This window comes from Hypanus sabinus, chromosome 3 (assembly GCF_030144855.1).
Source record: "Hypanus sabinus isolate sHypSab1 chromosome 3, sHypSab1.hap1, whole genome shotgun sequence".
NCBI lineage: Eukaryota > Metazoa > Chordata > Chondrichthyes > Myliobatiformes > Dasyatidae > Hypanus > Hypanus sabinus.
The window spans coordinates 121,227,070-121,241,932 of NC_082708.1; the positions used below are offsets into that span (position 1 = coordinate 121,227,070).

The 14,863-nt window shown below is 39.5% G+C and overlaps 1 protein-coding gene across 1 annotated transcript in view; it reads right to left on the minus strand.

Moving 5' to 3' along the window:
• The window catches only part of lrba (LPS-responsive vesicle trafficking, beach and anchor containing), an 817,631-nt gene that overhangs the window by 543,487 nt on the left and 259,281 nt on the right, over positions 1-14,863 (minus strand). Inside the window, exon 34 of the mRNA XM_059965020.1 lies at positions 11,767-11,831. Coding sequence (XP_059821003.1) covers positions 11,767-11,831 — 65 coding nt within the window. The remainder of the gene's footprint in view (positions 1-11,766; positions 11,832-14,863) is intronic.

Genomic DNA, 14,863 nt, shown 5'->3' on the forward strand with positions numbered 1-14,863 from the left:
CTTTTGTCAGTTAAATAAAGGTTCACATGAATTAACATATCACAGATTTTTATTTTTATTGCATTTTGGAAAATATCCCAACTTTTCTGGAAATGGAGTTTGTAGGAATTCAACCAATTTCTGCACCAAACTATAGTATTTCAATAACAGAGTTCCCATCAAGGCACTGGTAAATGTGGATGACATGTGGAGAGTCATCTCTCAACAAAGACAGCATCAGTGATAAAATTCAACATCAGGACAAGGACATTTCAAGCTCACATAAAACTCAGATTATGGGACATAATTTTCCTCGTCATATCCAGCTTTTCATGTAGCCAGCCCTCAAAGTTTAACCTTTGAACCCAGATACCTTGCATCAATCAGCTGCACTTGTTCTCAGGCAAATATACCAGGAAAGCAAACAGAACAGGAAATAATAACACATGGGCTGTAGATGATACTAAGCAACACTGATGAATGCAGAGGCCATGCATCAAGAGCATACAGAAGCCCACCATAACACATGGAAGGAACACAGTGCCTCCCATACCACTGAACCACCAATCTCACTAAGTAGCTACAGCTTGATCTATAAAGTCCAGAGTTCTAAAATTGGCTCAGAACCCACTGAAACCAGGTCATTTTTCAGGCTGGGAGACTACTGAAGATGGAAATTTTGTTTCTTTCCAAAAAAAAATCCATGTTTTTCTTTGAATTTGATGATATTGCAGAGGCGCTGGCAAAGACATTTAAAATGTCTTTTGGCTTAGGTGAGGTGCCGGAGGATTGGTGGATAGCTAATGCTATTCCATTGTTAAAGAAAGGCATTAGTATAAATACATATTTAGTGGTCACTGCAGAGTTGAAGAACCAAAAGGTTATTCAATGTCTATCTATTAAAATGAAGGTTTTTGAAACTGCCCTGCCTAGAAGCTGTGCAATGAGAGGAAGACAAAAGTAAAAAGAAACAATACTGGAAATACTCAAGAGGTCTGGCTCAGCAGAAGAGAAAGAAAATTGAGTTAATATTTAAGGTTGATAACCTTGCATCAAAACTAGCCGAACTCTGGCATACATCGGAAAGGGGGGTTATGTGAAAATGCAGAATTCAATGTTGCATCTTGAGGGTCAGTACCTGATGAGGCAAAAGATCAGGAACAGGTTCTAAAATCTGCATTCAGTTTTGTTGGAACAGCAAAGAGGCCAAAACCAGAGGTCAGAGTGTTAGTAGGAAGGGCATCCTAGTAGTGAATGAAAGTGAATGGAAAGTGAATTAAAATACTGAAGAAAGCACTAATCCATTCTGCAACTGGTTTGACCCATTCAAAGAATGCTACATTATGAGCACCAAATGAAATACTCTGAATTGGAAGTCAGAAAATATTTTTGCTTTATCTGAAAGTATTTCTTCTATGGATGAAGGGAAGGGTAAAGGTAAAAGGACAGCTGTGGCATCTTCAGAAGTTGCATGGGAAGGGTCTCTGAGAAAAAGAGAGACTATTTGTAGAGATGGAAGGATTGTGGAACAAACAGTTCCTTCCTAATGTTGCAAGGTAAAAATAGGGAGCAAAAATTATGAAAAATGTATGTTCTTTACCAAAACAGAAAGCACCACAGTCATCAATGCAACAAAAGGTGATTAAAAAGAGGCTCAGAACCTGACTGAAACAAGTTTATTTTCAGATATACTTCAAGAAACTTGTACGGCTTGGTCTCATAATGGTTCCTGCAGCTACACTTATTGTTGGAAAAAGTAAGTAAAGTTCATCAAGTAGTTACTGAATTTGAAAATGAGTTAAGCCAAGTGGAGGAGAATGATGATAGAGGGATATTATTAGACTTTCATCAAGGAAAGAGGCAAAGGTCCCTCTGGCCATCTTGACATACGGGAGAGTTGCAGAGATATTGGATATACAATGGCATGCAAAAGTTTGGGCACCCCTGGTCAAAATTTCTGTTACTATGAATAGCTAAGTGAGAAGCAGATGAACTGATCTCCAAAAGTCATAAAGTTAAAGATGAAACATTCTTCTCAACATTTTAAGCAGGATTAATGTATTATTTTTATTTTGTACAAAAAAGGAAAGGAGCATCATGCAAAAATTTGGGCACCCCAAGAGATTTGAGCTCTCAGATAACTTTTACCAAGGGCTCAGACTTTAATTAGCTATGGTTTGTTCACAGTCATTGTTAGGAAAGGCCAGGTGATACAAATTTCAAAGCTTTATAAACACCCTGACTCCTCAAACCTTGTTCCAACAATCAGCAGCCATGGGCTCCTCTAAGCAGCTGCCTAGCACTCTGAAAATTAAATAAATGAAGCCCACAAAGCAGGAGAAGGCTACAAGAAGATAGCAAAGCATTTTCAGGTAGCTGTTTCCTTAGTTCATACTGTAATTAAGAAATGGCAGTTAACAGGAACAGTGGAGGTCATTGAGGTCTGGAAGACCAAGAAAACTTTCCTAGAGAACCGCTCATAGGATTGCTAGAAAAGCAAGTCTGACTGCAAAAGACCTTCAGGAAGATTTAGCAGACTCTGAAGTAGTGGTGTACTGTTCTACTGTACAGCGACACCTGCACAAATATGACCTTCATGGAGGAGTCATCCATCAGAAGAAATCCTTTCATGATCCTCACCACAAAATTCAGCGTCACAAGTTTGCAAATGAACATCTAAACAAGCCTGATACATTTTGGAAACAAGTATTGAGGATTGATGAAGTTAAAATAGAACATTTTGGCTGCAATGAGCAAAGGTATGTTTGGAGAAGAAAGGGTGCAGAATTTCATGAAAAGAACACCTCTCCAACTGTTAAGCACGTGGGTGGGTTGATCATGCTTTGGGCTTGTATTGCAGCCAGTGGCATGGGGAACATTTCACTGGTAGAGGGAAGAATGAATTCAATTAAATACCAGCAAATTCTGGAAGCAAACATCACACTGTCTGTAAAAAAGCTGAAGATGAAAAGAGGATGGCTTGTACAACAGGATAATGATCCTAAACACACCTCAAAATCCACAATGGACTACCTCAAGAGGCGCAAACTGAAGGTTTTGCCATGGCCCTCACAGGTCCCCCGACCTAAACGTCATCGAAAATCTGTGGATAGACCTCAAAAGAGCAGTGCATGCAAGACAGCCCAAGAATCTCACAAAACTAGAAGCCTTTTGCAAGGAAGAATGGGTGAAAATCCCCCAAACAAGAATTGAAAGACTCTTAGCTGGCTTCAGAAAGTGTTTACAAGCTGTGATACTTACCAAAGGGGGTGTTACGAAATACTGACCATGCAGGGTGCCCAAACATTTGCTTCGGGCCCTTTTCCTTTTTTGTTATTTTGAAAATGTAAACGATGGAAATAAAAAAGTAATCTTGCTTAAAATATTAAAGAAATGTGTCATCTTTAACTTTATGCCTTTTGGAAATTGGGTCATCTTTTACTCACTTAGCTATTCACAGTAACAGAAATTTTGACCGGGGTGGGTGCCCAAACTTTTGCTGTACGTAATGAAAATGAACCAAGACCAAGATAAAGGAAACCATGAAAGTCTGTAGAACATCAAGGGTATCATGGATGCTAATGTGAAGGGATTGGGAAGGGGGAAAATAAAGAGGAGCAAGAAGAATTAAACTCTGTGCCAGAAGAATTGATTTAAGCATCATACAAGAGAGTCTGGGGAGGAAGTGGAAGGAAGCCATCCCTGAAGCTCAACAATAGGGAGGGAAGGTATCCTAAGGAAATAAGACACAAGACCTGAACAGAATTAGGTCACTCGGCCTTCAAATCTGCTCTGCACTGAATCATGAAGTTGCTATGTCTGAAAGATAGTAGCTTGATTGTTCAGAAAGTGGCATGAAGTGTTTTTATAATTCATTCCAAAAATGTGGACTTCACAGGCTGACCCAGCATTTAATTGTCTAATTTCTGCAGTCCTTAAGATGATAGTGGTGAGCTGTCTTCTTGAAGTGCTGCAGTCCTTGAGGTGTGGATATGCTCACAATGCTGTTCGAGAGGAAGTACAAAGATTTTGAGCCAATAGCAGCAAAGGAATAGCCATTTATACTTCCAAGTCAGGATGGTGTGTGGCTAGGAGGGCACCTTTCAGTTGGTGGTGTTTCTGTGCTTTTGGGGTCTTTGCTCTTGTAGCTAGTAGAGGTCATGGATTTGGAGTAAATGAGTAGTTGTGCATAGTGTGCCTATCAGAAGGGCTGTAATGTCAACAATTCTGGGCCCAGTATATCGCCAGTATGTGCTGGATGTTGACGCAAAACAGTGGATTTCTCTGTACAGTATGTTTCTATGTTCAATGTTTTGACAAATAAAGCTAATTTTTTCTTGAATATTGTTGGAGCTGCATTCATCCAGCCAACTCCATCACTCTCCTGTCTCAGGTTCAAGAGGTGGACAGACTTTGCAAAATTTTTAAGTCGATCTTGTACTGCAGGACTCTAACCTGCTTCATAGCTACATTATGTACGTATATGACCACTTCATTTCCTTTTCAATAGTAATCCCAGATTACTATTTGAAAGTAGTGGTAATGTGACTGAATGTAAGGAGGCAATAGATTGATATTTTTCTTGTTGGATGTCACTGCAAGGCAAATAAGTGGCATGAATATTCCTTGCCACCTACCAGTCCAGTCCTGGATATTCTCCAGGTCTTGCTGCATTTTGTAGTGGACAATTATCTGCAAACATCCCTAAATCTGACCTCATGACTGAAAGAAAGTTTATGATAAAGCATCTGAGGATAATTTGGATACCTCTCTGAGGATCTGCTGCAGTTAGTCTGTGGTTGAGACTAAGTGTCCATCCACCACAACCATCCTACTTTTGTGCTAAGTATGATTCCAACCAGCTGAAGGCTTTCCTTCTGATTCCCATTGAGCCCAATTTGGCAAAGGGCCCTTGATGGCATACTCCATCAATACTGCCTTGACGTCAAAAGCAGCTCCTCTCACCCGACCTTGTAAACTAAAGCTTTAAAGAGGCCTGAATTGCCAGTACTGATGCCAGTGTTGCAGCTGTACTGGAATGGCTTAGCCAAGAGTGTGGCAAATTCTGAAACATATCTGCAGAAATGTTGTCAGGGCCCATAGCCTTTGCACTATTAAAACTTCATCCATTTATTAATACCACATGGAGTGAATCCATTTGGATGAAGAGCGGTATTTAAGGTGCAAGGGACCAGTGGAAGAGGCCAAGATAAATTATTGACTCAGCACTGTTGGCTGAAAATTCTTGCAAATGATTCAGCTTTCACTCTTGCACTGATGTGCTAGACTCTCTCATCAGTGATAATGTGGTGTCTGCTCCAGTAAGATTTTTGATTATCAGAATCAGAATCAGGTTCATCATCGCCAGCAGCTGACTTGAAATTTGTTAATTTAGCAGCAGCAGTTCAATGCAATACATAATCTAGCAGAGAGATAATGTAATAATAATAATAAAAAACAGAATAATACATAAGTAAATAAATTATGTATATTGAATAGATTATTTAAAAATGTGAAAACAGAAATGCCGCATATTTAAAAAGTGAGGTAGTGTCCAAAGCTTCAATGTCCATTCAGGAATCGGATGGCAGAGGGGAAGAAGCTGTTCCTGAATCGCTGAGTGTGTGACTTCAGGTTTCTGTACCTCCTACCTGATGGTAACAATAAGAAAAGAGCATGCCCTGGGTGCTGGAGGTCTTCAATAATGGATGCTGCCTTTCTGAGACACTTCTCCCTAAAGATGTCCTGGATACTTTGTAGGCTGGTGCCCAAGACAAAGCTGAGTAGAATTACAACCTTCTGCAGCTTCTTTCGGTCCTGTGCAGTAGCCCCTCTATACCAGACAGTGATGCAGCCTGTCAGAATGCACTCCATGGTACAACTATAGAAGTTTCTGAGTGTATTTGTTGACATGACAAATTGCTTCAAACTCCTATTAAAGTATAGCCACTGTCTTGCCTTCTTTATGCCTATATCAATGTATTGGGTTAGATCCTCAGAGATCTTGACACCCAGGAACTTGAAGCTGCTCACTCTCTCCACTTCTGATCCCTCTATGAGGATCGGTATGTGTTCCTTCATCTTACCCTTCCTTAAGTCCACAATCAGCTCTTTCGTCTTACTGACGTTGAATGGCAGGTTGTTGCTGTGACACCATTCCACTAGTTGGCATATCTCACTCCTTTATTAATGCTTTTTGGGAGGGTGATTTTAGATGCATATCATATTTATACTGAGTTAAATACTCTATGGAATTAGTTTTGCTACAATAAGTGTATGGGACACTGGAAAAATGTTGAATTTCCCCTTGGGGATGAATAAAGTATGTATCTATCTATCTATCTCCTGCACGCCCTCTTGTCACTACCTGAGATTCTATCAACAATGGTTGTATCGTCAGCAAATTTGCAGATGGTATTTGAGCTATGCCTAGCCACACAGTCATGTGTATACAAAGAGTAGAGCAGTGGGTAAGCACACACCCCTGAAGTGCGCTACTGTTGATGGTCAGCGAGGAGGATATGTTATCACCAATCCGCACAGACTGTGGTCTTCCGGTTAGGAAGTCTGGGATCCAACTGCAGAGGGAGATACAGAGGCCCAGGTTCTGCAACTTCTCAATCTGGATTGTGGGAATGACGGTACTAAATGCTGACCTATAGTCGATGAACAGCATCCTGACGTAGGTTTTTGTGCTGTCCAGGTGGTCTAAAGCCATGTGAACAGTCACTGAGATTGCATCTGCTGTTGACCTATTGTGACGATAGGCAAATTGCAATGGGTCCAGATCCTTGCTGAGGCAGGAGTTCAGTCTAGTCATAAACAACCTCTCAAAGCATTTCTTCATTGTCGATGTGAGAGCTACCAGGCAACAGTCATTAATGCAGCCCACATTATTCTTCTTTGGCACTGGTATAATCATTGCCTTTTTGAAGCAAGTGGGATCTTCTGCCCGTAGCAGCGAGAGGTTGAAAATTACCTTGAATACTCCCGCTAGTTGGTTGGCACAAGTTTTCAGGGCCTTACCAGGTACTCTATCCGGACCTTCTGCCTTGCGAGAGTTCACTCCTTTTAAAGACAGTCTAACATGAGCCTCTGAGACAGAGATCCCAACGTCATCAGGTGCAGCTGGGATCTTCACAGCTGTAGTTGTGTTCTCCCTTTCAAAGTGTGCATAGAAGGCATTGAGTTCATCTGGTAGTGAAGCATCGCTGCCATTCATACTATTGGGTTTCATTTTGTAGGAAGTAATGTCTTGCAGTCCCTGCCAGAGTTGCCGTGCATCTGATATCGCCTCCAACCTTGTTCGAAATTGTCCCTTCGCCATTGAAATAGCCCTCCACAAATCATTCCTGGGTTTTTTTTAGTACAGGCCTGGGTTGCCAGACTTGAATGCTACAGATCTAGCCTTCAGCAGACAACGTACCTCCTGGTTCATCCACGGCTTTTAGTTTGGGAATCTACAGTAAGTCTTCGTAGGCACACTCTCTTACACGCAGGTTTTAATGAAATTGCTAACAACTGCAGCATACTCATCCAGATTCCAAGATGAATCCCTGAATACAGTCCAGCCCACCGATTCAAAGCAGTACTATAAGCTCTCCTGTGCTTCCCTTGGCCAAATTTTTTTGGTCCTTACTACTGGTGCTGCAGTCTTCAGTCTCTACTTATACTCCGGGAGTAGAAGTACAGCTAGGTGATCAGACTTCCCAAGTCACGGCGTGGAATAGCACGATAGGCATTCTTGATAGTGGTGTAACAATGGTCCAGTGTGTTGTTTACTCTGGAATTGCAAGTGATCTGTTGACGGTAATTTTTTAGTGATTTTTTCAAACTGCCCTTGTTAAAATCTCCCAAAACAATGAAGGTGTTAGGGTGTGCTGTTTCATGCACGTTGATCCCATTGCTCAGATCATCTGAAGCCTGCTTGACATTAGCCTGAGGTGGAATGTAAACTGCTACCAGAATGATCCCAGAAAGGATGACACATTACTGCTAGATATTCCAGGAATGGTGAGCAGAATTAGGACAGCACTGGTACATTCGTGCACCAAGAAGAGTTGATCATGAGGCATACTCCTCCACCTCTGCTCCTGAGAGACTCTATAGATCTATCCTGACGGTGTTTAGTAAACCCGGCGATCTGAATCACTGCATCCAGTACAGTAGGGGTTAACCAGGATTCCGTGAAACAAAGGGCACATGGGGTACTAATGTCCTTCTGATTCAGCACCCTGGCTCTGAGATCATTGATATTATTCACCAGAGACTGCACGTTCGCCAACAAGATCGTCGGTATAGGGAGTTTAAAACACCATTTTCTTAAAAGCACTTGTAATCCTGATCTTTCTCTGAGGTTTTCTCCATGGGCCCTTCCGACCACAGACCATATTGTTTCCGTTGCTTTTAAGCAGCGATAGTTCGTTTAAATGCATTAAGACATTTTTGTTGATTGTACTGACCTTGGAAGCTGCTGTGCTTTTTAGCTGACCTGTACCTGGTACTGCTCTTTGTATGCCACCCTGAATCCTTTATTGAACCAGGGTTGATCCCAAGCATTACAAGTAGCTAGTCCTGAGCGCTTACATCTCTCCACGGACTGCCCCATTTAATATGATGGTAGCCCCAAACAAAACAATGAAGCACATTTTCACTGTGAATGTGGAATTTCATTTCCATAAGGCCTGTACAGTGGTCAGTCTGACAAATAATGTTATGAAGAAATTTATCTGTGATAAATAAATTGATGATAAGATCATGTAGGTTTTTCCATCTTGTGGTTGCTTCAATACCTGCCACAGACCCAATCTAGCAGCAATTTCTTAGAGTTCTTGTTTAGCTTGATCAGAAGATGTGCTACTGAGTTACCCCACCCAGAGTACGTTCTGTATCTCTGCCATTCTCAGTGTTCTTTATCAAGTGGTGTGCTGTATGGAGAAGCATTGATTCATCAAGCCAGGTGGAAGGGCAGTCAAAAGGCTTCTTAGGCAAGTTTAACCAGGTTCTATGAGATTTCATGGGATCTGGAATCAATGGTGAGGACTCCCAGGACAGTTTCCTCCACTTAAATACCACTGCACATCTGCTTTTTCTGCCCTGCCCAGGACAGACATAATCAGGGATGTAGATAGTGGTGTTTGGGACATTGATTGTAAGGTATGATTCTCTGAGAATGACAATGTCAGGCTGTTACCTGACTAGGCTGTGAGCTAGCTCATCCAGTTTTGGCCCCTAGATGCTAATAAAGAGGACATTACAGGGTCAACAGCGCAAGTTTTTCCCATTGTCATTTCCGGTGCCCAAGTTGAGTTCCAGCATTCTGTCCAGTTTCATCCCTTCAATGCAACTTAAAACATGTTCATTTTCTGACTTTTTCCTCATTCTACTAGCAGATAATATACATCAAGAACAAGAGGACAAAGAGGGAGAGGATAGGACCGCTCAAGGATAAAGGGGGAACATTTGCTTGGATGTGGAGGAAGTAGGTGAGGTCCTTAATGAATACTTTACATTGGTATTTACCGAGGAGATAGACATGGAGGATAGGGAGATCAGTGCCAAGCATATTAATATGCTAGGGCATTTTGAAGAAAAGGAGAAGGTTGTGTTGGGTCTCTTCAAGAGCATTAAGGTGGTAAGTTCCCAGGGCCTGACGGAATATACCCTAAGCTATTGGGAGAGGCAAGAGAAGAGATTGCTGGGCCTTGACAAATCTTCATATCCTCTCCAGCCACAGACATGGTCCCGGAGCCCAGTATTCACGATAGGAACCAGGGATAACCCTGGAAACTAGAGACCGATGAGTCTCACACCAGAGTTACTGGACAGAGTTCTTATGGAGACAATTTATGAGCATTTGGAAAACCAAGGCCTGATTAGGGAGAGCCAGCATGGCTTTCTGCGGGGCAAGTCGTGTCTTACTACCTTGATGTGAGTTTTTTTGACAAGGTGACAATGGTGATTAACGAAGGTAAAGCCATAAATGATGCTTATATGGATTTTAGTAAGGTGTTTGACAAGGTCTCTCATGGAAGGCTCATCCAGAAGATAAAAATGCTTGGATCCATGGTAAATTGGCTGCTTGGATTCAGAACTGGCTTGTCTATAGAAAACAAAGGGTAGTGATCGAAGGGACCAAGCCTCATCTTAGCTGAGTTAGTGCACTTAACACCTTTCCAAGTTTAAAACTCTAAGCTATCAGCTGTTCTTAGTGCAGCAAAGCCTATTGATTCATTTCCCCATGCAACTTGTTTGCAGCTGTTGATATAGATTCAAAAAAATTCAAATAACATCCTTTTAACCTTCAGTAATTTTGTGTATAAAACAAAGACAATTATACTATTGTCTTACTTAAAATGATTTAAGTATAATCCACTCGGAAATAAATAAAACGTCATAGTCAGTCCTGACATTTTCTCAATACAGATGGATTATTGGGAAGAAGCTGCAGGAAACTCTAACCTTAATGGTCAACTGTGGATTGTTAAACTTAATGAGTGGTTTATTACCAACATCATAAATGGACCATTGCAATTTAGGTGTTTGGTGGATAATAATGAAAAAAATGATGGTTGCCTCTTGAATTACATGGGCACAAGGACAATAGCAAATACAAGTTCACCATATCATTTCCTCTCAATTTAAGACTGACTATTCTTCATCAATATGTGAAGTTCAGAATAATTATGGGATCACTCTATTAGTTCGGTTAAAATAATTCCTGATTGGATTATTTAACCACATGAACTTAGTGGAAGACCTTACAGTACTCCCTCAGCACAGCTCATCACAAAAAACATGGTTGGTAATTGTTTACACTCCTTCATCACTAATTGATTAGTTAATGATTAACATCTAATCCAGATGGACCTTACCAACTCACTTATGAGCTCAAAATCTTCATGTTATCAGTGCTCATAAAACATTAATCAAGGGCCAAATTCTTTTGCAAAAGGTCAAAACAGGTCAAGACCATATAATGAGAAATAATAACAGGCCAGGTCTTCATAATGTAATCCAAAACCCATGTCACTTTACACTGGCCACTAGAACAAATTGAAAAGCAAACCCCATAGCTTCCCTCCTATCCTATCCTAAGCTCTCTAACTTCCCACACCCACCCCCGCCAAACTTACAATAAAACAGCTTCACCCTTCCACAATTTAATACATTTACATGGTCTTGTTCCATGCTAATTTTTCTAATTGGAAATAAATTTACCCAAAATGATTTTGTAAAAAAAAACTCAAAACTAACATTACATAAACATAGTAAAAACTTTTTTTTTGAAAAAATGTTTTTTCCTTTGCACAGGGCAACCACAAAATAATACAACTCACATGTATATTCCATTTTATATATAACACTAATTGAGAAGTTTAGGTATCAAATACTGTAGATGACTAAGAGATCTATTTTTTTTGCGTATTCTTAAAAAGTAATTAGAAAATAAAGCCCAAAAAGTAGTTCTGCTTTTTGTGAACTGAACACTGTCATAACTCAGAAAATAAGATTTGCTCTGTAGTCTGGCCTGGCAGATATTTAAGGACAAACTTTACTTTCACTGATGGAGTACCTAGCAAAAGTTACTATGAAACTATGAAACACATTCATTGATTTCTAATAAATTATGCAGATGTTATTAACTATAAAATATATAATCTACCATCTGTGTCCTCAAAATACAAGGATGTATCTGAATATCTTGCAAATCCTTTATTAACCATGAATGAGCTTTGCCTAGTAAAGATCTGTACTTAATAATTAAACTACTTAAAATAACCTTACCTTCCTTCATTAACAAGTTCGATAAATGCCAGACCGGCATTTTTCTGAATTGAGTTCTGCCATTCCTGTAATAAAATTTAAAAGAAAGATTAACTTCCAAGTGAAGCATACAAAAATAAACCAAGTTACAGTATAGTCCAGTGCCTTCACAACACAGCTGCTAAAAGACTGACACCTACAATGAAATTTTACTTTATAATTAGTGAAGATAAAAAAATGCCAGAATAGAGAAGAAAACATATTTATTATGCTAGGGCTTACTGTTATCTATTTCACACACAATTATCAAGGTACACTCTCCAAATAACCCTCAACTAAATCAACTCCTAACTGAGTTTTAATAGTTCCAAAAACAGCTTAATCATCAATATCTTTCATAACCAATTTAATATTTCAACACTGCATATTCAGTGAACAATACAACAATGTGTGTGCAGGGTATGGTCTGAGATAGCCATTTCCCAGTGGCATTGAAAAAAATAACATGCTAAAAGCCTCAGACCTGACCACTAATGCTTCTAAAGTGCCGGAAATCATATTTTAGCGCTTCAAAGAGACAAGCTGTAAAATGCAATTAACTCAACCAATAAATTCTTAGCCAGTCCTAAACTGTACCCTAATGTTTTACAGAGATATTTCAAATAATATTTGCATCACATTCTATTCCTGTTAGAGCAATGCATCGTAAAACGCAGGAACACCAATGACTGGTACAAGATCAAATTGAATCATTGTAATAAAGGAATGTGGAGATTCTGTTTTCCTTGCACCTTGTTAATTGGTCACATTTTGTAATCAATTCCTCCAGCTACACAAGATTAATGGAATGGTGACACTTTCTGCTGACCCACAAGACCATGGGCTCCCAGACTGGACAAGCAACCTGGACTTGGCATTGTCAGAAATGCCATCTTTTGGATGACATGTAAATTCAAGCCCCTATATAATATCATGATGAAAATCTATAAAATGCAATGACATCAATCAAGAGCAGTGCACACCTCCCAAATCTTAGACAACTTTTATTAAATAAAACATGTTATATTTACTTGCTTTTAATCATTATCTGTGAACTTGCTCTGGGCAATTTAGCTACTGTGCTTCCTCCATTACAACAGGGTCTACAAATCATACATACTGTACTTTGTTAGCAATAAAGTGCTTGAGCACATTTTAAGATCATGAACGATACCATTTATATAAAAATATTTTTATACATGACAAAATAGTTTTCAAAAAGATAGAGCTCCAAATTCAACTTATGATCCACATTAGTTAATAAACCTCGGTTTAACTGAAGGAAATCAGCTGACTAATCACAAGCACTTCAGATAGAATACAAATTGTTTTACAAAGTTTGCTAAGGAATTGGAACAAATATGAAAGCTTTTCTGCACAAAGTAGGATTATTTTGTTAAACTAAAGCCATTATAAATAAATCCTATGACAGGGCTCAAGCTCCAACATAGTCAAAATGGTTGACATAAAAGCAGCATTAATACAGGAAAAAATTACTTCCTGGATTTTAATTCCTATGTACCACCTCTCAAAGGAGGGCAACTAACATAGGATTTCTGAGAAACAAACCATATCTGTTACATATCATTTCCAGCTGAGATGTCTCATGCAATTTTAACATGCATTCTCAAGTAGCAGCAGTTCATGGCCAAGTATTGTTTTTGTAAAGTTATTTCCATCAGTTGAATAACATTTCACTCCATGACTTTTTTTTTATTTACCTCACCATCTCCTTTCAGTACTCCATAAGATGTCACCATTTCAGATTAACCAGATTGTTTGCTAATCCTTTAGCCAATTAAACCTGAGCTAAATTACTGATTCCATATCCACTCCATCACAAAGAGCTTCTGCTTCTTCTTCTGCATTACTAGCCAAGTGACCATGTTAAATGGTACTTAGGTCCTATGAACCTACACAATCCTAATTGAGATAGTGGAGGATGACTCAGTGAACATATGTTCTGTGATTTTGTATGAATCCCATGCCCCAGGAATGATAATCAGTCTGCTCAATGGGTAATTGTAAGGGCAATGACTAACATCAATATTTTCACTATTAACCTCTATCAATTATATTAAACTAGCATGTTTTTGGGTGAGAGCACCAAATACTTTATTTATCACTGTGAATTTAAGAAAGAAACCTTTGAATTTAAGAAAGAAAATTCAAAGTGCATTTATGTATTCCGTAAACTCTAAATTCCATAAAGTAAAAGATTAAAATGATCACATCAGCAGATACATACAAGCCCGTCTGCTTACTCAGAAAACCCCTACCTGCAGGTTCTAAACAAACCATCCACACTCAGTTGCGTATTAACTGCTTCAATTGATGGCTGTGCCACATTTTCAAGTAACTAGAAGTAGGACTGTTTTACGATCATCAGGATTCTTCCAACAAGATCTCCACAAATGAAGAACATTGCAAACACAAGTTGGCCTGACCTCAAGTAATGGTTAAACAAAAACAAAGTGTTACATGCTTCCTGCTGCAATCCCACATCTCAGAATGACCCCAGCCACTCTGTCTGAGGTCAAATCCGAATTAGCTGATGAGCAGAATAGAAGACTAGGACTAAGTTACTCTACAGTAAATTGTTGTCACCCAAATTGCCATGTGATTCCATAAGATCAAAGATATAGGAGCAGAATTAGGCCATTTGGCCCATCAAATCTGCTCCATCATTTCATCAGGTCTGACCCATTTCCCCCTCAGCCCAATCTCCTGCCTTCTCCCTATAACTCTTTATGGCCTGGCTATTCGAGAATCAATCTTTGCCTTAAGGCATTAAGTATACCCATTAACTTCACCTCCACAGATTCAACACTCTGTGACTAAATAAATTTGTATCTCCATTCCAAATGGACATCCCTCTATTCTGAGAATGTGCCCACTGGTACTAGACTCCACCGCAATAGAAAACATTCTTCCACATCCACTCTATCGAGGCCTTTCAACATTTAATAGGCTTCAATGAGATTTCTCTCCCCCCCCCCCCATATTCATCAAAACTCCAGAGAATAGAGACATCCCTAATATAAGCCTTTCGATCCCAGAATCCTTTTTGTGAACTTCC